The sequence below is a fragment of the Malus domestica genome, chromosome 10 (assembly GCF_042453785.1).
Source record: "Malus domestica chromosome 10, GDT2T_hap1".
In the NCBI taxonomy this organism is placed as follows: Eukaryota; Viridiplantae; Streptophyta; class Magnoliopsida; order Rosales; family Rosaceae; genus Malus; species Malus domestica.
This window is the reverse complement of record NC_091670.1, coordinates 9,855,626-9,882,281: the sequence shown is the minus strand read 5'-3', so window position 1 is coordinate 9,882,281 and position 26,656 is coordinate 9,855,626. Positions and strand designations below refer to the sequence as shown.

Here is a 26,656-nt window from a genome sequence, read left to right as displayed (position 1 = left end):
TGTAAAACAAAAAATGTTTATGTTTACCCAAGTGTTTTTGTACAAGTTCAAGGGCATCTTGGGTTTTGTGAACAAAATTTGTTTATTTGGAGCAAGGTTTTGTGTTGAAGCTTTGTAGGTGAAGCTTTGGTGTTGAAGCTTTCTAGGTGAAGCTTTGATGGTGAAGCTTTGTAGATGAAGCTTTGTAGATGAAGCTTTCTAGGTGAAGCTTTGATGGTGAAGCTTTGTAGATGAAGCTTTGTAGATGAAGCTTTCTAGGTGAAGCTTTGATGGTGAAGCTTTGTAGATGAAGCTTTCTAGGTGAAGCTTTGATGGTGAAGCTTTGATGGTGAAAGTATGTAGAGGGAGCTTTCTAGGTGAAGATTTTTTAGGTGAAGCTTTGTAGGTGAAGCTTTTTTAAGTGAAGCTTTTCGGGTGAAGTTTTTTTTTTTTGGGTGAAGCTTTGTGGGTGAAGCTTTTTAGGTGAAGCTTTGTGGGTGAAGCTTTAGAGGTGAAGCTTTTCGGGTGAAGCTTGTTGGGTGAAGCTTTTTAGGTGAAGCTTTGTGGGTGAAGCTTTTTAGGTGAAGCTTTTTAGGTGAAGCTTTGGAGGTGAAGCTTTTCGGGTGAAGCTTTTTGGGTGAAGCTTTTTAGGTGAAGCTTTTTGGATGAAGCTGTTTTTTTTTTTTTTTTTTTTTTTTTTTTTTTTTTGGCGCTTGACATGGTCTTCATTTGCTTGTTTTGTAGTGACTGTGGAAGACAGATTGCTTTCTGATTGAGAAGGGTTCTGGCATCGCTTGCTATGAATGTAAAAGAGTGAGGGCTGAGTTGGCTAAATTACCTCTTTATTGAATTCATTGCCAAATGGCCTTCATTACATAGGATGCCGAACGGCTATAGCTCAACACTTGTACATCGTGAGTCTATTTGTAGTAGTACTTCAAGTGATCAGCGTTCCATGGATGGCCAAGGGTCTTGCCATCAGAGCTTCTAAGTGTGTAAGAGCCAGGGCGACTGATGCCAATGACTTCATACGGTCCATCCCAGTTTGGACTAAGTGTGCCTTCACTCGGGACTCTGTCGCAGAGTAATCTTTTCTTTAAGACCCAGTCTCCTATTTTGAAAGAACGAGGCTTGACCCTAGAGTCATAATAGTTGGAGATGCGCTGCTTGTAGGCGACATTCCTCAAGTGAGCTTGGTTTCTGTGTTCCTCGACTAAATCCAAGTTGAGGGTGAGTTGTTTGTCATTTTCACTTTGAATGTAGTTTTGGACTCGGAATGTTGCTTGCTCGAGCTCAACAGGGACAACCGCCTCTGTGCCAAAGGCAAGTGAGAATTGAGTTTCTCCTGTTGAAGTCCGATATGAAGTGCGATATGACCAAAGAACTTGGGGTACAAATTCTGGCCAACAGCCTTTAGCTTTGTCCAAGCTGGTTTTCAAAGTGCGCTTGATTATTTTGTTGATGGCCTCAACTTGTCCATTAGACTGGGGATGAGCTGGAGAGGCAAAGCATAAGTTGATGTTGAACTTAGAGCAGAACAACCTGAACTTCTTGTTGTCAAACTGTCGCCCATTGTCAGTGACTATCGCATTGGGAATGCCGAATCTACAAAGGATGTTCTTCCACACGAAGTCTTCTATCTTTGCCTCAGTAATGGTTGCCAAGGGTTCTACTTCGGCCCACTTTGTGAAGTAGTCCACTGCAACGACTGCGTAACAGACTTTGCCCTTCCCTGCCGGCATTGGGCCGATCAAATCAAGTCCCCACTGGGCGAAGGGCCAAGGGCTGATCATAGGAGTAAGAGGCTCTGGAGGGGAATGAGGAATAGTTGCATATCGTTGACATTTGTCACATGAGCGGGATACTTTGATGGCATCCTGGTGGAGTGTTGGCCAGTAATATCCTTGGCGAAAAGTCTTGTGTGCTAGGGACCGAGATCCAGCATGATCTCCACAGACTCCCTCATGTATTTCCCGAAGGACGATTTCCGCCTCGGCAGGCGTAAGACACCTTAAGTATGGCAGGCTAAAACCTCGCTATTGTGGCGATACCCTTGACGCGGGTTTGACCCACTGCATTGACTGCCTGGGGACGAGCGCTATTGTGGCGATACCCTTGGTTATCGGGATAGTGTCCCTTACTCTTTTTACTGAAAGGAGAGTGGTGAGGATGGAAATCCTTCCTCTTGCCTTGAAATTGATATGTCTGTTGATTCGGTGAAGCATTATGCAAGGCATGGGGAGGTGCCACTGCTGTTTGGAAAGGCGAGGTCTTCTCATTTAGGTGAGTCTGGCTTCCACCTCCCACTTGTTGATAAAGGATGGTTGTAGGGGGTTTCTCCTGATATGTCTTTGCCTCGGCGGAGGCATGGTTATAAGCCTGCGCCATCACCTCAGAGTAAGTCTTCCAAGTATTGGCATTGATCATGTATTTAAAGAAACAATCACGTAGGCCTGCCGTGAAGGCTTTGAGGGCAGTCTTGTCGTCTGCCTCGGCACACCGGGAGTATTCATGGCTGAAGCGGCCAACATACATACGTAATGACTCGTCTGGCTTCTGGCGGATAGTGTACAAGTCATCTGCAGAGTGCAAGCGATCGGTTTGGAAAATGTGTTGGGAAACAAATAGTTTCCTCAATTCCTCAAATGAGTCTACCGTCTCAGGTGTAAGACGACAATACCAATTTAGAGCTCCACTAGAGAGGGTGGAGGGGAAGAGAAGACATCGCTCTTCGTCGGTATGCATCCGGTATGCCATGGTGGACTCAAAGAGGTTAAGGTGCTCAATCGGGTCCTCTTTTCCAGTATAAAGTTGCAAGCCAAGCTTTTGCTTTGTCTTTGCTTGAAGGGGGGTGTTGAGGATCCTCCTTGTAAGAGGGCCAGGCCTGGGTTGGTTCCAGTCAGGTATTTCAGCCTGACGTTCAGCCTTCAACTTGTTTACTTCCTCAAGAAGTTGTAGGACAAGGGGGTCCTGAGCGGAGTTATGTGCCACTGGAGCTTTCCTTCGTAAATCTCCATCTCCTCTTGGAATTAGGAAGGTTTGATCAAGGGCATGTGATTTTTCCCTGGACTCGCTGTACTGGCTTCCAGGGTATGTCTGTCGGAACACCTCTGAGTCCCCTGTACCCTCATGTCTCTCTAGGACTTGTTGCCCCTTCCCCAAATTGGTGGCCGGCTCGGGCCGTGGCAGGGGACCGAGTCTCTCAGAAATCCTTGGGTCATTGATCTTTGAGCTTATATGGATGGAATTCTCTCGACGTTGCTTCAGGAAATCCCGACAATCGCGAAAGACGGCTTTCGATCCTTCTGCCCCTTCAGCAAAGAGGTGTCTCCCTCCACTTCTCATGGTTCGGGTCGAAGCAACTGGGTTAAGAGAAGCCTCATGTTGATTATCAAGTCGAGGGGTAATCTGTTCCCTATCAGGGATATCTATGTCGAATGCATGTGACCCTCCATGTTGGAGGGCACCCAGTTGATGGTTGACTTCCACGGGGGCAACAAGCTCGCGTGTCTGAGCTTGCCTAGCTTCGTGGAGTGTCTCGAAGAGCTTCTCATATTGCTCCTGGAGGACCTCATTCCTCATTGCTATCTTGTTGTTCTGAGCTTCCAACTCATCGACTTTAGCTTGAAGAAGAACTCGTTTTCCTTCCTTCTTTCGTTGTTTCGCACTATGTGCAAGGGGGGTGTCATTCTGTGTGCTGTGGCTTCCTTCGCTTCCCATGCTGGAGAGGGATGCCTGATCAAAAGAAAGTGTACGAATGATAGAAACCAGCTTGACACAGCTGAAGAGAGTAGGAATAAGTGTCGTTTCCCACAGACGGCGCCAAATGTTGATGCACAAAATCAGCGAAGACTTTGGTACAACAGAAAGTCTCAGGTTTTGTGACCTTCGCTTGGTTGCTTGGTTGCTTCAGTCACTAGTGAGGATAAGTACGTAAATGAATAGAGACAGAGAAGCAAACACAGGATGTACGTGGTTCACCCAGATTGGCTACGTCCACGGAGTAGAGGAGTTCTTATTAGTAGTGAAGGGCTTACACAAGTACAAAGGATCAAGCTCTCAATTTAGTGAGTTCTTGTGAATGATTTAACACAAAATGGCATTAGGCCATATTGTGGGGGAATGACCCCTATTTATAGAAAAACTTGTAGCTTTGTCACATTGACATGTGTCATGTTATGATTGGTTCTTGATGTTGACACGTGCTGCGCTCTGATTGGCTTCTAATCTTGACACGTGTCGAGTAGTGATTGGCCTCCTGGTCGGAGGGGAACTCTTCTGGGTCCTTGACAGTATAGCGTTGGCCGGTGCTCGGTAGTTTCGGGATTGGTCAAGTATGGTACAAACAAGAAGGTACAACAAAACGTGGTTAGTCGTATGGAAATCCATAGATATATATCATAGAACATTTGGGTTCTATAGACATGTATTGGTTTAATTTAAGCATGAAAGCTACGGGTTTCATGTGGTAAGTTTTGAATGAAAACTTCCAGTTTCAAAGGCACTAAATTCAAAACTACAAGTTCAATTTAGTTATCTCAGTTCATATATAGGGGTACCTACAAGAGCACATAAGACAATATACAACAAAGTGTAATGGATTTGTGGATTGCTTCAGGAACTCAAGTATGAGTGATTCGGGACACGAAAGATAGTCAATGGTTCAAAGAAACAAAATAATTTATTGAATCGTTAATTGCCAAAAAGTTAGTTTCATGCCAATAATTTTAGATTAATTGTCAGATTAATGGACTGCTAGTCACTTTAATTAATTCAATAGATTGGACAATATAGGGACAGCAAGCCCATGGAGCTGTTGTACAATGGTCTATGGCGTTGAAACAACATCGTCTTGGTTATGGCGTGGCTGTGGGCCAACCATATTGACTCGGCAGAGCCGCGTGCAGCCACAGCAAATCCCAAAAAAAAATTTCGAATCTAGGGTTAAAACCCCTAAGTTCTTCTAAATTAATTTTGATACTTTGACTCACAAATTTCACATAGCATAATCGTGTATTGCATGAACAAGTATATATATTGGCAAAATATATGTGCATATATAATTGAATGTTAATGGGGAATGTTTTTATACTTCAAGGTTTTTTCAAATATCTTAATTTATTTTAAAAGAACCTGATTGACAGAAAATAATTGAAAGCCCTTGATGTTGTAAAAGCCTCCTCCCCAATCCTTTAGTTCCTTAGCTTCGCATGCTGATAACGTGTTGTAGGTCTATTTGACTGAACTGTATTTAGGACAAAGCGAGAGAGGGACCAGCGGCAACAGAGAGAGAAGAGAGAGATGTAATTATGAGGTGTGTGTTGTATCACCCCATTGTGCCTTTATTTATAGTAGTAGGGAAGGTTAGATCCTTAACCTGTTAGGATTACAACTTTAATAGGAATTTAACTACTAAAGGGAATATATAAAGATATTCTTGAATACACTAGGGTTTACACAATCGCATTCTTAATCCAATAGAACTGGAACAAAAAGCAAATTATAAGGTTTTTTACTCTTTGTAAAATTTTACTCTTATTTTAGTTTTTTTAGAAAATTTTACTCTTATTTTAAGAAATCTAAATCATGTTGGCACTTGGTATAGGGCAAGTCTCGACACCAGGACCACTAGCAACTGCAAAACCCAAAGACCAACGAGCCATATTATCATTATTGTAAGGCAAATGGTTGGCAGATAACACATATAAATCGGAAATTCCAGGATAGGCCTCTTCTAGCCTCTATGTGGCTCTGCCACTACATACGATGATCGTAAAAATTCATTTTATTGGAAAAAATTGAAAAATAAAAATAAGTAAGGATGTGTTGAACCCCTCAAATAAAACTGATATGCCAATATATCCTTTCACAAATCTCATTTCAATCTAGGAATCAAAAAATAGAAACATGCATGGAGTCTTCATCTTACGAAATTCCCAATATCTTCTCAATGATGTTTGCACTAGTACAAAAAACATTTTGCGCAACGCAGGTCCTTCGTTGCGCAAAGTCAAAAAATGTTGTGTAAAAATTAGCCTAACGAACCTTTGTCGCTCACCAACCGTCATGCCAAGGTAGTGAAAGCAGGGTTTGCGCGATGTAGGGACCTGCGTCGCGCAATGTAGTTTTGCGCGACGTAAGTCACTTCTTCACCGCGCAAACCCTTGTTTTTTTTTTTTTGTAAAAATATTTTTTATTTAATTTTTAATAAATATTGTAATTAAATTCTAAACAATAATTAATAAACCAAAAAAAAGTATTTAATTATAAAATATGAAAATGTACATACAAGATGTTTGAATATAAAGGAAAAAACTACAACAAGTAGTCTTCTAGGCTTGATGCATCAGGCTACTAGGTATCGGCTGGGTGAAGTGGTTGGAGGTCGAAGATGGAGTAAGGTCAGGTGCTGGCATTAGGATTTGGAGGCCGAACATCTGTAAGGCTCACAAGATCATACTCATCTTCTCGTCCTGGGCCAAAAACTAGGCTGTAATCTCGGCTTCCCGGGCTTCCCAAACTGCTGTTTTGGCCTCTCGTGCTGCTTGTTGGGTCGTAAGCTGACCTTTTAGGGTTGCCACTTCCTTCGTCAAAGCGATGACCTATCCTGTGGTTAATCTGGAAGAGGAGATACCCGTCTCACTAACCCATGCCTTCCCCTGACACTGAACAACCTTGCCATGACTATCGAGCTTCTGAGCAGCAACAACGAGTCACCAAACTAGGAATGCTATATACCACTAGAAATCCACTTGCAAATATGATTCCCTAGTCACAACAAAAATATCCAATTTCTGAAAACTGCATTGAACCCAAGTCCTAATATTTCACCAAACACAAAAAATAAAATCCAAGAAATGCCCTCATAAGCAACAAACCATATATATCCAAACCAATTACCAATGCATATATTTAAAGACAACCCGATTAAAAAAAATTAACCAACAAAACAACCCATGTAAAAAGATAATGCGAAAACACAGAAGCAGCAACAGAGGAATATTTGTACCAATAATTCTCTGAGATAAGCCAACATTCAGCAAAATCCAACGAATGCCAAGATACAAACAGGTTATCCTGAATCTAATTAGAAGACCAGGTATGGTCATATTGAGGAACCTAAGGTTAATGCACAAGAAAAATGAAGAGAAATATACTTGGAAGGGAATATTTACCACAATCTAATCATCGAAAATAATGCAACCTGTTTTAAAATTTCAACTCATGCTTAGAACAAATTGCTGTCATGAACACTAACAAGACTATTTGCTAAGAGAAACATCAAAATAAGAAATCAAAAAAAGATCAACTACTTATATATCAACCTGAATTACCACCCAATTCAAAAGAATTGGGTTTAACTCCATGACCATGTCCATTTTCGCTTTTGGGAAACGACCCACTAACTGAGCAATCTAATTGAAATTTGAATTCCAACATCAAAAGTCAAACTACAAATGTGCAACATGACCATAGAATCCAAGGGAGAAACTGTAGAGAAAGAAATAAAAAGACTTACGTCTATCTCCGGTATTGTAACCCCTAGCTTAGTAGACAAATTTTTCTTGAACACATTAAACTTAGGAGCCAAGTCCTTTGCAGCAGGGCCACCATCAACACCAAATTCATTAAACCTACATATACAGATGTGCCATCAACACAAAGGAACATGATATTGTTTTAATTTTTAATCACATCATAGTGCAACGAAATTTTTGACAATCTCAACAATAAGCCTACCAAAGCTGTGCATAATTCTTGCAAGGCTGTAAATAATATGTAAAAGTTAAAACAATAGCAGAACCAACGGGTAAAGAGCCCGAAGATACTGAAACTTAACAATATCAGGGCAGAAAACTCATGCGAGGAGTTACAAACTATAAACTGGAACTGTAACAACTTTTATCTTGCATTCTATTCTTTATGAGTTAAACGTTGGCACGTGTTAAAAACCTCCTCACTCTTATGTTATAGTTAATGAAAGTATAAATAAACTCTTAAGTGTTAGTGAATCTATTGTTTTGATGGAATACACATTCTACGAAACTAGTTTCAACGATCAAACCGTCAAACATGTATGTAGATACTTCGAGATCACATACGTCAAAAATCGTAAAAAATAAACATTCAAAGATCAAGTAATGAGACAAAACTTTTCGACGGTTATAAACGAAAAATCACGATTTAACGGTTATTTTACCTTTGATTTTGATGATTTTTTATAGCTATACTCGTTGATCCTATATGAATACAATGAACTAATTTGATCGTCAATTTAAAATATTTACACAAGTGGATACCATAAAATCTTATATTATACCACAAAGTTGGTGACTTTGTGCAACGAGGGTGTGCATTCGTCATGCAAAATAACTTTGCGTGACGTAGTTGCACTTTCGTCACTCAAAGTAGTTTTGCATGACAACAATCTTCGTCGCGCAAAATTGTTTTGCACGACTTAGGTGTTATTTTGCGCTACGAATGCACATCTTCATCGCGCAAAGTGGTTTTGCGCAACGACCCCATCGTGGCATCGCACAAGTTATATTTTTTTTAAAAAAACAAATTATAAAGTTTACTGAAAATGTGACTTTACTCCCTTCAAATTCAATTTTTTTTTACATAAAACCCACAATAATATATTTTTCTAACAAAAATCCAATCCGAACTACAATAATAAATTTAAAGGTACTTAATAAATATACATACCATTCAATTTCTTAAGTGTTATACCTACAAAATAAATAAATATAAAGCTACTTAATAAATATATATACCATTGAACTTGAAGGGTTACACATTCTACAAACTAGTTTCAATGATCCAACCGTCAAACATGTTTGTATATACTTTGAGATCGTATACGCCAAAAATCGCAAAAAATAAACATTCAAAGATCAAGTAACGGGACAAAACTTTTCGACGGTTATAAACGAAAAATCACGATTTAATGGTAGTTTTAACTCCGATTTTGATGATTTTTTACAGCTACACTCCTTGACCCTATATGAATACAATGAATGAATTCTATCTTTAATTTAAAATATTTACACTAGTGGATAACACAAAATCTTTATGTTATACTTAATGAAAGTATAAATAAAATGTAAGTGTTAGTGAATCTATCGTTTTGATGGGATACGCATTCTACGAAGCTAATTTCAATGATCCACCCTGCAAACTTATTTGTATATGCTTCGAGATTGTATACACAAAAAATCGCAAAAAACAAACATTCAGAGATCAAGTAACTGGATAAAACTTTTCGACGGTTGTCAACGAAAAATCATGATTTAATGGTTATTTTAACTCCAATTTTGATTATGTTTTACAGCTACACTCCTTGACCCTATATAAATACAATGAATGAATTCGATCATCAATTTAAAATACTTACACAAGTAGATACCACAAAATCTTATGTTATACCACAAAGGTGTTGACTTTGTGCGACGAAGGTGTGCATTCGTCGCGCAAAATAGCTTTGCACGACGTAGGTGCACCTTCGTCTTGCAAAGCAGTTTTGCATGACCGCAGTCTTCATCACGCAAAACTGTTTTGCGCAACGAAGGTGCACCTACATCGCGTAAAGCTATTTTGATCAATGAATGCACACCTTTGTCGCACAAAGTGGTTTAGCACAACGACCACATCGTGGCGTCGCGCAAGTTATATTTAAAAAAATATATATTATAAAATTTACTAAAAATGTGACTTTACTCCCTTCAAATTCATTTTTTTTTTACATAAAACCCACTATAATATCAAGTAATGGGACAAACCATTTCGACGGTTATAAACATTCAGAGATCAAGTAATGGGACAAACCTTTTTTACGATTATAAACAAAAAATCATGATTTAACGGTTATTTTAATTTCGATTTTGATGAATTTTTATAGCTACACTCCTTGACCCTATATGAATGCAATGAACTAATTTGATCTTCAATTTAAAATATTTACACTAGTGGATACCACAGAAGAATACAATTAAAACTTAGCACAATTACATTATACGTCAAGGGAGGAGCTGCAACTGGTTTGCAGTTTCTGCCTCCCAAACTGATTAAGTGGTGGGAAAAAAGTCATTGACTTTGTGCGATGAAGATTGGCATCACGCAAAACAGTTTTGCACGACGGAAGTACACCAACATGTTCAAAGTTATTTTGTGCGACAGAGGTGCACCCACGTCGCGCAATGTTGGGAAAAAAGCGATAAAGCATTCTTGGTTTGGCGCCAAAATCTTGCGCGACGCGTCCTAACGGCCTTTGGATGACGAAGATTGGCGTCGTGCAAAGTTTCGTTGTGCAAAGGCCGTTTGCGCGACGTTTTGTGTTTAGCGTTGGGCAAACATACTTTGCAAGACGAAATTTGCTCCGCCGTCCAAACATGTTTTTGTACTAGTGTTGCTACAAATTATTTGATAACACAAATAAAAATTTTTATAGCGAATTATTTCTCCAGTCATTGCATGTAATATAAGCTTCCAACAATGTTTCTCTATTTATATACCTTCGTAAATTTTATTGTGTAAATTGGGTTATGATTTTTGTGTTTGTAAGGTTTTGTTGCGAAGTCAGAAACTTTACCTGATGGGATGGTTAATTTAATGGTGTTGAATTGCATGATTCCTGGCAAGACTGGAGTAAGCTCTTTGAGTAAAATGGGACTTTGGTTCATCTAGGATGCACTGCCGTTGCGTCTTTCTATGAATAAGGTTTTACTCATGTCTTAAGGAGCTGTAGACATCCCAATCCCTCTTCATCCGAATTCTTTTCTCATCACCATCTAAATTCAAGTGAGTGATATGTATTTTAGTGATAAAAAAAACTAAATCAAGCCTTACATTTAGTTTATGTAACTAATTAGTTACTAGCATGGTGAATTTCCACTACAAAACTAAGTGTCATTAGCGAGGGTCACATGTCGTTGAAAAGGGTATTTTGCCATCACAAATACTTATTTCTGACGAGAAAAATTCCTTGCAGGACGTCGGAAATTGTCCCATTGAAAATACTTTTTTCCCAACTAGCCATTGGAATTAATTCATCTTCGACGCACAAGACTTGTCGTTAGTAGTTAGTTTTTTATCAGAAATGAATTTTCAAAATGGCAAACTTTTATTTTCAACATGGAAATGTGGTCGTAAATAATTATAGAGTTGTTGAAATTACTTTTCAAACGACGACAAATATTTTTATGATGACTTTTTTTCCAACCAAACAATTGTGTCAGAAATTTTTTTTCCAACAAAATAATCTTTATTTACGAGAGTGCACAATCATCGCAATTACAATTACCGACCATACGAGGTTGTTGAAAATACGTAACGGCTTGACAAAAATAGGCACAAAAACATATTTATCAAGCGTCGTCGAAAATATGTACTTCCAATGGTGAAGCCTTGTCGGTAATACATATTTGTAATGGCAAGCTTCTTCAAGAATATATATATTTTCGACAAAGAAGCCTCGTCGAATATATATATTTGCAATGGTGAAGTTCCGTCGGTGATATATATTTCTTACAATGAAATTTCATTGGAAATATATATTATTGGCCATATTTAGTCGTCGCAAATTTTTTCGTAATCAATATTTGGTTGAAAATGGGTATTTCCTATAGGAACGTTTTTGTTAGAAATGTGCACATTAACGAGAGGAATTTACAATCTAAAAATTTATTATTATATTTATAATCAAATTATATATTGAAATTAAAATATGATAAAAATAGGTATGTAATCGTTACTAATAAATTAACCAAACCATTGTATTAAATTTCTCAACATCCAAACGAAATTATTCATAAAATTATTTAAAAAAGAAAATAGACAATACTTAAATTGGAAAAAGAAAAAAAAGCAATACCCCACGAATAAAACTTAACAAGTTTGGTTATTTGGTAATATCAAAATGAAAGTATGATGCACTACTAATCTTCATGTTGAGCATCTGACCAACTTTCAACATTCTCTTGTCAAACAAACAATAGAGTACTTAAGTAAAGAAATAATATATTATTCAACTGTAAGACAAACAATAAAAATGAAATAAAACAATTTACCAGATAAGCAGATGGTTCTGAGCGGCATAATTATTTGAGCTGTTTGGTATCAATCTTTCAACTAATTCTTGCAAAGAATTGAACTTATCTGTTAAAGTGTTGACTTGGTCCTTCAATTTCTCATTGCTTTCTTCACGTTCTAAGCACATACGTTTATTACAACTTTGGCTATTTGAGGGATATGCATCTTTAGTACTAAAGGCAGCACCTACACCAAGAAGACGACCATGACTTGGGCCACCAATCACCTCCTTGTATATGACCCAATCATTTACTTCATTTTGTTCTTCCATAGCAATATTCTTTTTGTTGTCCATTTTTTCCTTCAATAAAATTGTAAAATGTAAGCATAGGTAATACACACAATATCATGTAAAAAAAAGATTGAAATTGTAATCAAGGTTAGAGGTGTTAATATGTAATCATAGGTAAACAACGTTGAGGAATTGATGTAGCCCTAATCTAATCAAGGTTAGAGGTGTTAATATAGAGAACAACATAGATGTAGCCCTAATCTAATCAAGCGCATGATATCCTTTTTATTTTCCCTCCCTTTTTTTTTGGATGTGGGTGGAACAAATTCTACAAAACATTTTTGGAAATTGTGGGAGAAAAGGGAGGGACACGCCAAAACCCTAATTAATTTGGAGAAAAAGCCATTTATAAAAACAAGAGTTTGGGAACTGTGGGAAAAAAGAGAAGGGAAGCCAAACCCTTATTTATTTGGGGGAAACGACGAAACGCTAAATTCTACAAACATTTTTTTTTAAATAAAAAATAATATTGTTTCTTTTGAGGAAAAGAGCCAAAACTCTAAACATTATTAGAAATTCATATTTTCAGTCTGGAAAATTAATTTGAATGATCCGACTGTCAAATTTGTTTTTATATACCTCGAGATCGCATATGCCAAAAATCACAAAAAACTTACATTCAGATATTGGGTAATGGGACGAAACCTTTCAATGGTTATAAACGAAAACTCACGATTTAACGGTTATTTTAAGGTTGGGAGCCCGAAGCTCGGGGAAATACCATTGAAGCCAAAGCTGAATCATCCAAGTTGGACCATGAAGGTTGGTTTCGAATGGTTCACCTTTAGTAATCTCATACAGGAAATGGTAGAGATGAGAGATAAGAGCCCGTGGCCACATCGTCGAAGTTGTGCAGTGCTTTTACTAGAGGGGTCCATTCAACTTTTACTCCCTTGGACTTGTTTAGGAAGACGTGTTTATTAAGCCAGTACAGTAGAAAGTATATATGATCTTGGTCTCTGTTGGCTTGGAGGAAGAAGGGCCAAATTCCTTCTTGGCAAATGGGATAAAACCCATGAAGGAAGTTCCATAACTCTTGAAAACCGCAGAGTTATATTCCAATTGAATCATGGGACCAGAGCTGCCAGAGCTCTCAGCGGTCGAGCAAGAAGAAGGAGTCCAGTTATGGGTAACATCTACGACCCTACCCGAGGGCCTTAGCCTAAAGACTTGAGCCATATCAAGGATGGTAAGGGACATGGGGGCCATCCTGAAGTTAAAAGTGTTGGTGCCCGAGTTCCAGAAGAGGAGTGCAGTTGTTAGTAGTTTGGGCTTAGTAATAACCGTGGTCTTGGAGAGCATAATCAGCTCATAAATTTCGTTGTTCATCCACTTCTGCTTGAAGGTAGGCTCGAGCTCGTTGACCCATTGTGTCCATGTCTCATCCTTCATGAGTGGGAAGCCACGACGCTCGTTTGACCATTTAGAAGATGAAATGCTCGACTTAGCCTGAAATGGGTTGGGAGTGAACCATTTCTTTTTGGGTATGTTGCTTTCTACAGCTACAGGGACCTGAGAAGTCTATGCATGCCCCAAGAAATGCACTCATCCCTCCTTAAAGAAAAGTTCAGCATGCAGGCCTGCCCGAAGGCGATAAAGGTCATTAAGCAAGCGGCGCATGGTAGTAATTCCCTTACCAATCTAGCAGGGAGATTGAGTTCGAGCAACTTTGGGTGCCATTGGATGATTTTAAGGAGAAGATGGGAAGAAAGTTGGAATTAGGGGGCAAGAACTAAAGAACAAGAGACGTTTCTGAAAGTTCTGGGAAGTTCTGGGAATTTGAAAGCTCGAAATGGCTAAGGTACTTTGCCGAGGAGTTTAAGTGAGGATTATATAGTAAGTGGTTAATTAATGATGGAATTCGTGGGTTAGTGCAAAGGTGGTAGTTAACCAACAGCTGCTTTAAATGGTGCAAGTCCCGAGTAAGTGAATGTGATGACTATTTAATCATTATTAACGTCTTGGGTTGCAGACTCAACAATGATTAAGGGGGGCATTGTTTGGGTTAATATATGAACATTGAACCTAGATAAAGGAAAGCCCAAGGATACCAACTAAAAGGGGACTTGCTCGAAGCCTAGCACCAAGCCCAAAGGCAAAGTGAAGCCTTCTCAGCCAAGATACAAGCCACGTGCTTACCATTGAAGTGACAAGTGATGAAGACTAACCTACTACCAGCCAAATATCACTTTCTAGTGGCATTCTAAGTAAAAAGTTGATGACTCACTACCCTTCAAATGCTTTCGGGCAAGAGCAAAGTCACAGCAGTTAAGCTAATTAGCCTATAAAAGGAAGAAGAGGCCTCAGAGACAAGGACACTCAACTAATCAAACAAACAAATGTACAAACTCTGCTCTCAAGCCAAATTTGCAACCAAAAAGCTGTAATCAGCCCAGATCTCAAATCTTTTAGCAAAAGCTGTAATCAGCCCCGATCCCAGTCATTTTCAGGATAATTCCTTATAAAAGCTATCTTTTGTCTAGTTTAAAAACTCTATTATTTCCCTTAGTGGTGTAGTATCGATTCCCTTGTGTAAAACTTGTTTACCATCCATCCATTTTTAGCATATAAACCTTGTAAATTCAAAGAGAAGTGACTGCAAGAAAGTTCAACCTTGACAGACAAGGTGAAATCTTGCCCGAAGCTCTTTGTTTGTTTGCTAAATTAGTAGATCTATTGCTTAATGCATTATCCAGCATGTATTCAAGTTATTTCCATCTATTTTCCTATTAAGAGTTTCATTTGCATCTAGATCCTGTTAGTTTAATGGGTATGTTTTCATTAAAAGCAATCTAGGACCAAACAAATGACTTAAGGGGATCTAGACTCCTATCATTCGAACATACAAGACTATAAACTAAAAGTCCTTGTTCACAAGGCAAGAAAAGAACTTAATGTGTACTTAACCCATCCACAACAATCATTTGATTAAAAGAAGTCTGAGTAACTTGGGAAGCTAGTAATCGACCTTAAACACACTTGTTCTACATCTGCCATACTGAGATAGCAGTGGCACACCTAGCACTTAGTTTTGATTGCAAGCCTCAAGGCCTACACCTAAGGCCCTACAAAGGAACAATTCATAGCTAACTTTATCCTCTTCTTGTAGCACATCAACAAGTAAGAGCCCGACTACACATCCAAAGTGCCAATCCCTTAGGGTACTGTGCTGAGGTCCGAGGATCCTTCTCCCGAGAAATCTTTGCCACCAACAATACCCCTTTAATTTCTCTAAATACTTACCAAAGTGTGATTTGAATAAAGATTTCAATGAGGGAGTTAAGAAGTAATTGAATGTTACTAAGAAAATGATGGAGTTAAAGAGTTGAGATTAATAAGGGTTTAGGAGTTTAATTTGTTGTGGTTTCTCTATTTGGTTATCGTATTATTGTGTTACTTTGATGATGTAACTTTATTGTGATGAATGAATAATACACACACAAATATATATGTGTACATATATTCCATCTAAAATACATCATATGTGTATAAATAGGTATGTGTGAAATTCAAACAAGGCAAACTTGTTCCACTATTATATTTTAATTGGAAATGGCTTATAGCTCAAGTGGTTAAGAACATAGTTGTATGTTCAAATTCTCCTATTTGAGTTATCGAATTTTGGATTAAACTTTGTTTTGTGTATTTTATCGTATATTTGATTTACAAGTGAGGGCTCTTATAAAGAGACCGAGCATGGCTGAAAGCCATTGGACAAACTAGGGCAACATGCCACTGAATGAACAAACAGATAAAACAGGTAACCCTAGTTGCAAGTTACAAGATAGATTGATTGATTGATCCTAGTTACAAGTTACTAGGAAAACATAAAACCTAGAATTAAGGAGAAGGGTGCAAAGTGGTGGCTGCAACTCAACATGTAAGTGTGGCTAGAGAGTTGCGTATGCAACTTGAACCCTGTACTTCTTTTAACACTCCCCCTCAAGCTGGATCGAGGGGATTGATTGATCCTAGTTAGCATAATAACCTCTGAAACTGAGTAAAATCTAGCGTTTTGGTAAAAATATCTGCAAGTTGGTCATGGTTGCGAATGAACATAGTTTCAATGACTTTGGATTGAACTTGGGCACGAATATAATGGCAATCAACTTCAATGTGCTTCGTTCTTTCATGAAACATGGGATTTGATGCTATGTGCATGGCAGGTTGGTTGTCACAGTGCATGAACATGGGTTGTGTGCTAGGGAAGCCAAGATATGATATGAGTCCTTTTAACTGAATTAGTTCACAAGCAGCGGATGCCATAGAGCGATACTCAGCTTCGGCACTTGACCTAGTGACCGCAGATTGTTTCTTGCTTTTCCAAGTGACTAAGTTTCCTCCAGCAAAGGTACAAAAACTAGTGGTGGATTTTTTATCAAGGGAGTTACCTACCCGGTTAGCATCAGTGTAGCCCATAATGTGACATGTACTAGTTTTTCTCATAAGAATGCCCCTTTCCATTAAGCCCTTGAGATACCATAGTATTCTTTTGACAATTTCCTAGTGAAATGAGGTTGGAGAGTGCATGAACTGACTAATGAGGTTCACAGCATAGGCTATGTTTGGCCTTGTTATAGTTAGATAGATTAATTTTCCCACCAATATTTGATATGTGCTTAGATCAATGAGAGGTTCACCTTCAATCTCCAACTTGAGCTTGCTGATAAGAGGAGTGTGAGCAGGTTTTGAATCATCCTTGTTGGCTTTTTCAAAAAGATCAAGAACATATTTTCTTTGGTTTAAGAACAAGCCTTTACTAGAGGTTGCCATTTCAATCCCAATGAAGTATTTGAGGACTCCCAAATCTATTATGGAAAATTTTTATGAAGAGATTCCTTGAGGGCATTTAGTTCATCAATATTGTCTCTTGTAATGATCAAATCATCAACATATATGAGCACTACAAGCTTGCCAACTATACCAATTCGAACAAACAAAGATGAGTCAACATGACTTCTTTTGAAACCTACCGCTTCAAATTAGGGCTGGGCAAGGGCCGGGCTGGGCCTAATTTTGAAGGGACCGGACTGGACCCGGGTTTAAAAGAAATGGGCCGAGCCAGGCCGGGTAATGAAATTTCATAATTTGGAACCGGACCTAACCTGACCTGTTTGAAACGGGCCGGTTTGCGCTGGGTACATGGGTCCTCCTTTTTTTTCTTTTCCTTTTGGGGCACAGATTGAGCAAGCTTTCCTCCAACTTCCTCATCGGTCCATCCCCTCCGACCTCCAGTACCTCGTCAACATCGTTGTCCTCAGCCTTTCCTCCAACCAATTACCCGGTCCTATTCCGCCGCAGCTCATCAACTTCTTCGAGCCTGAGCCGTGCGTAGCCAAATTTGCCGCGAGATCGAAATCTTCCGCGATGTCGATAACCCTAACGTCGTCAACTGCCACACAGTTGGGGATCTTGACCAGAATGTTACCGACTCGCAGTTGTACGATCTGTTCAACCAGGTCAGTCAAGTTGTGTCGGTGATGGTCTGCAGGGACTTTAGCACTCTCCGATCTCTGGCTATGGTTACGTCAACCATAGTGGTCCTCAGGATGTTGCGAGGGCACTGGAAGTTCTGAACTTCACTCCAATGAATAACAAATCAATCAGGATAATGTATTAGCACCTGGACCTTAATATTATAAAGAGTGGAACCGGAAACATATTTATCAAGAATCAGGATTATGCATTGCAGCTTTATGGTTCTGGCAGGTTGCAGCGGAGGCTTTTTTTTTAAGCTATAAGCTTTTGAGAGTGGAGATCCCTTTATTTGTGAACAAGTTGGTGAGGATAAGCTCAGGGAGAGAGAGAGAGAGAGAGAGATTGTGGTCTTAAAGCTGTGGAAAACCTAGCTGGGATTAAGAACTTGAAGAAGCAGAAGAAGGAGGTTCGCGGATAGAGAGAGAGAGAGAGATTGAAAGGGAGGAGACTGAGAATCACAGATCCGAAAGGGAGAACTGAGGAAGAGAGGAGAGTCTTCGAGAAGGTGCCAAAAAATAGGAGAGGAATGGAAAAATGTTACAAACGGGCCGGTCCGGGTACCCGTTTTTCTACACTTATGGAACTGGCCTGAACCTAAAACTTCAAAGACCTGGCCCGGCCCACCCCGTTTTACTTTTTAAAAATTAGGACCCTGCCCGTACCCAGCCCGTACCAGCATTACCCGGCCCGACCCGCGGTTCCTATACCTGTTTGCCCACCCCTACTTCAAATACTGAGCTCAATTTGGAGTACCATGCTTAAGCGGATTGTTTGAGTCCCTATGTGGCTTTATGGAACTTGCAAACCACATTAGGTTCATTTTTTTGGAAGTGACCAGGTGTTAATTTCATATACACCTCTTTTTCAAGTTCACCTTGAAGAAATGCATTATTCACATCCATTTGGAACAATAGCCACTCATGGTTAACTGTCATAGAAATAAGAACTCTCACAGTGTTCATCTTAGCAACTAGAGTAAAGGTCTCCTTGTATTCAATGCCATAAGTTTGAGTGAATCCCTTAGCTACTAGTCTAGCTTTGTGCCTCTCAATCGAACCATTAGAGTGAAATTTGGTCTTGTATATCCATCGGTTTCCCACAACTTGTTTTCCTTTTGGAAGCTTGACAACACTCCAAGTTTGGTTGTCATCTAAAGCCTTGAGTTCTTCACTTATAGCTTGCTGCCACAAATGTTTGTCTCTTGTTTCTTGGGAACTTTTTGGCTCACTTTCAGTTGACAACTGACTGAGAAATGAGGCATGAGATTGAGACAAGTTTTGATAAGTGACAGCTTTGGAAATAGGGTGTCTTGAAATGTAAGTCACATGCTATTGGAATCTAGAAAGATGATGTCGATCTCTGGTAGGATTTCTCCTTGGACTAGGTTGCATAACTTCTTGACTTTGATCTTGAGTTGGAACAGATTCAGAAGCATCATTACTGATTTCACTTTCATTAGTGGGATCATTGGATAGCAATGAAGTACTGCACTCATGCACTTCAGCTAAAGTAGGTAAAGGGAACAGTTCCGATAAGGTCTCCCTTTGAGAAATAGCCTCTGGATTTTTGCAGAAATAAGGAGTGAACTCATCAAATCTCACATCTTTGGATACAATTATCTTGCGAGTGCTTGGATTATAACACTTGTAACCCTTCTGAGAGCTAGAATAACCCATGAGTACACACTTGGTTGCTCAAGGTTTCAATTTGTCTCGGTGTGCAACTCGAATATGAACAAAACAAGTGCATCCAAATATCTTAAGATGGGAGAGATCAACAGTTCTTTCTTTTGTGACTTCATATGAAGACCTAGAATTCAACACACTACTTGGCAATTTGTTAATAATGTAGGTGGCTGCAAGAATTCCTTGAGATCAAAACCTTTTAGGCACATTCATTTGGAACATTAGAGACCTAGTTTTCTCCAATAAATCCCGATTCTTCATCTCGGCTACACCATTTTGTTTTGGTGTACCTGCACAACTAGTTTGGTGCATAATGCCATGTGTGCTTACATAATTTAACATGATATTGGATGTATACTCAATGCCATTGTCTGATTGTAATGTATGTATTTTAGTAGAGAAATGATTTGTAACTAGCTTGTGAAAATTGTTAATTGCATCAAACACTTCACTCTTAAACTTCAAAAGGTACAACCATGTAAACCTAGAGTAATCATCAAAAGGTAACATAGTACCTATATCCCTCAAATGATTCAATCCTAGAAGGACCCCATACATCAGAATGAACTATTTCAAATAATTTGCTAGTTCTAGACTTGGATGTTACAAAAGGAAGCCTAGTAGATTTTGAGAGTTGACATGTTTTACAATCATGTGAATCCTTACAAATATTTGGAAACAAAAAAGACAACACTGGTTATGAAGGGTGAGCTAGACATTGATGCGAAAGTTGGTGTTCTTGTGGGATGCTTAAACTGGCAAAGGACTCTTTGACAACACTAAAATCCTTTGACTGATAGTACAAACCATTCAAGTAGATCCCTTCACCAATCTTCCTCTTAGTGATTCCATCCTAAAAGACAACATTATGAGGGGAGAAAATTTCAAGGCAATCTAGGGTATTTGTGATTCTTCCAATAGATAGAAGTTAAAAAAGGAAGGAAGGAACAAAAAATGCAGTTGACTTCACCTTATCACCCATTAAACTGATTTTCCCTTTGCCTAAGACACGCTCCCCCTTACCATTGGCTATAGACACATGCAAGCTAGATGACTTGTTGGTCATATAGTCAGTGGCACATGCGTCTATAATCCAAAAATCATGGAAAGTTTTTACATTAAGAACTGTTGAGAGAACACTTATTATACCTGGGATATGTCCTTGCGGTAGAAACTAGCAAACTTGCCAAGTAAAGCTGTGGGATTCTCAGTTGCTTTGTCTTCACTCTTAGTGCTCCCTTTCTTCCTTTGGATATAAGAAACAAACTCATTAATTAAGGTAACTGGATTTGAGGTGAAGTTTACCAGTCCATCAATTGATGTGATGGCTGCATGATATGCTTTGGGTGTGTGAGCTTGTGAGTGACTATTGAAATGACCCTTGGCATCTCTCAAGAACTTGTTTGCTTTTTCAAACTTCGGTCTCAGTTATGGGTGCAAGATCTAGCACTTCTCCCTCACATGACCACCTCCATTGCAATAGGTGCACTTTCATTCTCACCATTCTGATTTTTTTTCCCTTTAACTGTTGTTTGTCTCCAGTTGGCTTGTGGTTGACAGAGAAAACTTTAGCCTCTGAGTTAGGCTTGATATCAACACTCATCACTTTCCTGGGAGTTTCTTCTCATTGGACAGCATGGCACACACTCACAAAAGAAGAAAGCTCAGGAGTCATTAGGAAATGGCTGCAAAGGTCTTCATATTCAGATCCCAAACTAGCTAGGAGTTGAAAAACCTTGTCTTCATTAACTCTCCTCAAGAGCACAACAGAATCACTAGTATGTGGACGATACAAATCGAGTTCATTCCACATGGTCTTCAAGCTTCCAAGGTGTTGAACAAAGGTTTGATCACCTTGCTTCAGACTAACAAGGCTCTTTTTGAGCTGGAAAACGCAAGCAACGTTGTTTTGGCTTCCATACATCTCTTTGATAGCTTCACAAAGAAGATGTGAAAATTCTGAGCAACTAAAAAGCTCATATAACTTGGGCTCCATGGAGTTGAGAACCTAAGACATAATTAGCTGATCATCACACAGCCATGCATCATACATGGGAGAGGTAGATGTAGGAGGTTCAATCTTACCATTGATGTATCCTAACTTTGACCTTCTCCTAGGGCAAAAGTCACAGCTTGAGACCAAGGAAGGTAGTTGAATTCATTCAATAGAACTAAGCACAACCTTTGGTTTGGATTGATCTTACCATGAATTAAGTTGGGAGATGAAGTAGAGGAACTAGTAGCCTCTAAACTAAAAGGATTTTCTTCTGCCATGATTTTAAATAATCAGAAGAAAGAACAACAAAGGTGGATCAATCAGAAGCAGGCCAATTAAGGTTCCTGCTCTGATACCATATTGAATTCTGGATTAAACTTTGTTTTGTGTATTTCATCGTATGTTTGATTTACAAGTGAGGGCTCTTATAGAGAGACTGAGCAAAGCTAAAAGCCATTGGACAAACTAAGGTAACATGCCACTGAAGGAAACAACAGATAAAACAGCTAGCCCTAGTTGCAAGTTACAAGATAGATTGATTGATTGATCCTAGTTACAAGTTACTAGGAAAACATAAAACCTAGAATTAAAGAGAAGGATGCAAAGTGGAGAGTTGCAGATGCAACTTGAACCCTGTACTTCTTTCAACACGAGTATATGATTTGAATCTAGGGGTGGTCAGTCATACCAAAAAACCTGACAAATAAGAGTACTAAGTAGACGGAGTTGCTATCTCACCTTCATAAGAAAATCTGCATTAGCTCTATAAGGAGGAATCATCAAAATTTACACTGTGCTTTGATTTATTTTGTTCTTTTAAGAACAATCTTCCTCAATTGATTTATTTTGTTTCTTTCAAGAACAATCTTCGTCAAACCTCATACAAATCCATTAGTTCAATTTCAAAGAGTAGTAGTAGAAAAGTTGCCTGAAATCAACTTTTTTTGCAACTTCTTATCCAAAAATAAATGTCATATGTATGTATATAAAGCTATAAAGCACGGGAAATAACAAGAAGCTGATAGAGAGAGGATTAAGATTCACAAAAATACCACAATGCATGTATCTTCCTTAAACCGGATCGATAGGCATTACTGCTACTCCGGTCGAAATGCCTTGGAATCTGGTTTTCTCCCTTTTTTTTTCTTTAGGATTCAACTTTTCTTTGTATATTATGAGTTCAAGAAACAAATCGTAATTGTACTAAAAGCAGGAAAGTCATAAGACAAAATAATAATATTTTGTTCATAGACTTTACCATTTCTTTCATCCGTTGTTTTCTTTGATTATCCCTTTCTCTCTTGGAAGGCTTTACTTTTAAAGGTTTCCCAGCTTGGACGAGTCCTTTTCTTGAGAGTTGACAACACATTTGCAGGGCCGTTTCTAAGCAATGGTGGGAAGTTCGACCACCTAGGGCCTCGAATGAAAGGGGGCACTAGCTAAATTTTTTTTATTACGGAAAAGATAAGAAATGTAAATAATATTATTAGGAACTATAAAAGAAACATTTTAGAGCTCAATATTGTGTTCTTTTTATTTATAAGGATTCAATTCTAGTATAGTGTACGGGTCCAAACGGAATATACATTTGATCGAACAAAAAACATTTAATTATACATTACACCTCTCTCTTTCCCAAACCTAGCGTGCAAACAACATTCTCTCATTCTCAATCACCCTTCAAGTATCTTTAAGTTCTTAACCTAGTTTCAATTCTTTCGGAATACAAGAAACTAAAAAAAGAGAGAGCCTCCTGCTCTACGCAAGGCTCTCTATTATTTACATCCTTTGAGATCACATTATTATTTACATCTTCCGTCAAAACTGGATAATTTTCATTCTGATTTATGAAATGCCCATTTCAAGGCATTATGTATCCCCCATTATGGATGATCTAACATGCCTTAATATTGTGTATTGAAGAGCTTTCCAACGGAAAAGAGATAGATGTGTTATGTGTCTCCACGTACGACCATATTCAATGTCGGTAGCTAAATAAGGTACAAGAAGTTGGAACCCTAGCTAACTCTAAAACCAGAATCAGGAGGGAAGAAATATACAACCCGTCTTTTCCATCATTTAACAAAAGGTAGCACAGAGAGTTCATCAACAAACAAGATGACACAAAGGGAAATCAACTGTCCCAATATGCCAGTTATTTCCACACAACCTGAGATACATTAATCACCAAACTACCTACTAATTATTTGCAAGGGTAGTCAGTTTCACTCGTATAAAACCACCAACACCCTTTCAAATCTCAGACAAACTGGTTGAGGTACTCCTCGACGGTGGTGTATTTGACATCAGGGTAAAGGGCTGTGGCTTCCACGCCAAATGAGGGCTCGATCTCAAAGTTAGTGTGGTCTCCCTTCACAAAAACTGAGTGGCCAATTGATAGTATCACATTGAGCGGCACAACTGCCTCTGCAAAAAGAACACAAAAATAAACCAAACAATTTTAAATTTATCTCAAAATGTTTGAAACAAGCAAGAAAATTCAAATCAGTTGTTCCCAGAATGACATTGATTGCCACTAACCTTGGATGTTCTTGAGCAGCTGCTCCTCCGGGACATAGATTCTCTCGAGGGTTTTGCCAATCTTCTTCTCCCACAGAGAGACAAGCTCATTGAATGAGATGGTGTTGGCAGGGGGCCTGATGTAGAGGACTTTGTTCAAGGTTCTTGGGTCATCCACTGCCCTAATTGTGTACGTCCCAATGTCGTCTTCCTTGTTGAAAATTGCTTCAAATCAAATAAAACGAAACCCCCCATTACATTTTCGAAAACGCAAATGTGGGCTTTATGCAGCAACCCAAAGAAATTCAACCCCATAACTACTACTCAAATTTTTTTTTCTTTTGACAAAGTAATCCTTTAAATACTACTCTACGCAGAGGAGAAATCAAATTTTGTTCCAAAAAAGGCATGCACACATCAAATTTATGTGCAAGAATGGCGTGCATAGAGTCCTGACCTACTAGCCTAACCAACATATGTATAGCAATTACTCATTGCTGAACAAGTTACCAAAAGCCAAAGTGGGTTTTGTGCAGTAAATTGAAATAAAATGAAACCCCAGAAAATACATCTGTTCAAAACCCAAGGTTTAGTTTTAGGTTTTACCTTAGGTTGCATAGACACCAAAACCCTGAAGTGTACACTCCGACAACCCGACACGCCCCAGACATGACTCGGATGCAGTCAACGACTTGGACACGGTCAAGACACAGCTTGAACAAGATCAGACATGGCTTGGGCCTTTTTGAAAATTTAAAAAACATTTTGGGGCAACTTTGGAAATATGGAAATTAAAATCTAAAAGAGTCTCCAACCTCAACCTAACTTCAGTCATATCTTTGTTCTGCATCCTATGTGAAGCATTTAGCATTTAGCATGAGCATTTTGTTATATTATGAATTCGAAGAATTATTTTTAATATATGTAATATTTATTATATTTTAATCACTTTTTTTATTGAGATTTTTCGTATGGTTATGTCACCGTGTCGCATGTCCTCATATTTGTGTCCGTGTTGTGCAAGATAGGTTTTTACCTTTGGGGTTTCCATCGCCCAAAATGACGACTTTGTCCCTAGGAGGGGAAGAAGCTCCGGGCTGGTTCAAAGTAGGTAAGAAGTAACCAGCAAAGAAGTTGGAGGACACATAGGTGTAAGGAATCCCCTCAGCCTCCACAGCTCTGCGAATCTTGGCCTTGGTCTCAAACGCCGATTTGGCAGGCTCAACAGCGTGAACTCGGTCGACGTCATTTCCAAACTCCGAGGGGAAAAATCTCTGCAATCCAATTCATACATCACAATCGCAATTTACAGAAAAAAACAAAAAAAACAAAAACAAAAACAAAAAAAAATTACAAAAAACAGAGTAACCCAAAAAAATTCAGAAGTTTCACCTTAACATTGCCTGCTTTTTTAATGGCAGCAATGATCTTGCCCTGATCAGCCAACTGCGCGTGCCCCACCGTCGAGATCACCACGTCGACTTGCTTGATCGCCTTCACCAAGCTCTCGTGATTGTACAGATCACCCTGCAAATTATATTAAAAAAAAAAAGAACAAATCAAGCAAAACCCAATTGGCTAATCGGGTTAAAAGGCTAGAAAATGATATTAATACAAACCAGGACGAAGTTGACGCCCAGAGCCTTGAAGTTCTCGATGACTTTGGACTTTGCCGGGTTGGAGAGGGTAGTTTCTCGGACCAGAACGTAGGTGGAGTGGCCGGCCTTGGCGCTAGCCTCGACAATGAACTTTCCAATGTAGCCGGTGCCACCAATGAAGAGGATTTTGGACTTGGATGCCATCCGGAATGGGATTGGGGGGAATCGGAATGGGATGAGTTTGAGAAAGAAGGCGAGTGAGAGGGTTCCTAGGGAGATGAGGAATAAGTGGATAGCTGAGAAGTCCATTGACAATGATCAAAGTGTCTTTGCTTTTCAGTGTGAGTGAGAAATCAACTTTTACAACTTCTTATCCAAAAATAAAGGTCCTGTGTACGTATATATAGATATAAAGCATGGGAAATAAATAACACCACGATGCATGCATCTTCCTTCAACCGGATCGATAGGCATTGCCACTACTCCGGTCGAAATGCCTTGGAATCTAGTTTTCTCTGGGATTCAACGTTTCTCTGCATATTATAAGTTCAAGAAACGAATCGTAATTGTACTCAAAACAGGAAAGTCACAAGACAAGAAAGTAATCTTTTGTTCATAGACTTTACTATTTCTTTCATACCTTACTCTTTTCTTTGATTATCCCTTTCTTTCTTGGAAGGATTTACTTTTGAAGTTTTCCCATCTTGGTTAAGAGTCCTTTTCTAGGGAGTTGAGTTGACAACACATTTACGGACCGTCTCTGAGGAAGGGTGGGACCGCCTAGGGCCTCGAATCACAAGGGCCTAAAATTTTTGGGAAATTTGGAAAAATAACCAAAATCTAATATAAAAGTACTAATACACCCTTATGATTAAAACTTTTTACAAAACAAATCCAAAAAAATTCAAAGCCTCACTTCAGCAACCTAGACAATTCCAACCCTCTCAAAAAGCTCAAAAGCTCAGCCAATTTCTGATGAGAAGTTTTATTAAGCTCTTGTTTATTTTTCCATCTAATA

General features: G+C 38.9%; 1 protein-coding gene across 1 annotated transcript; it reads right to left on the bottom strand.

Annotated features, from left to right (window-relative positions):
• Positions 1 to 23,575: 23,575 nt before the first annotated feature.
• LOC103440390 (phenylcoumaran benzylic ether reductase Pyrc5) lies at positions 23,576 to 26,284 on the bottom strand. The gene is made up of 5 exons (XM_008379068.4): positions 25,660 to 26,284; positions 25,433 to 25,567; positions 25,077 to 25,314; positions 24,062 to 24,265; positions 23,576 to 23,947 (listed from the first exon to the last, which is right to left on the bottom strand). Exons 1-5 carry the CDS (start codon positions 25,945 to 25,947, stop codon positions 23,781 to 23,783), a joined length of 1,032 nt encoding a protein of 343 aa, XP_008377290.1. The 5' UTR covers positions 25,948 to 26,284; the 3' UTR covers positions 23,576 to 23,780.
• Between the last annotated feature and the right edge of the window lie 372 nt (positions 26,285 to 26,656).

What these genes read in the sequence shown, in the direction of transcription:
- LOC103440390 (XM_008379068.4), bottom strand. Translation starts at nt 25,947, where the DNA reads ATGGACTTCTCAGCTATCCACTTATTCCTCATCTCCCTAGGAACCCTC. An exon ending in TGGGCGTCAACTTCGTCCTG is followed by an intron (nt 25,568 to 25,659) that starts GTTTGTATTAAT and finishes TATAATTTGCAG; the next exon opens with GGTGATCTGTACAATCACGA. An exon ending in GCTGCTCAAGAACATCCAAG is followed by an intron (nt 23,948 to 24,061) that starts GTTAGTGGCAAT and finishes TTCTTTTTGCAG; the next exon opens with AGGCAGTTGTGCCGCTCAAT.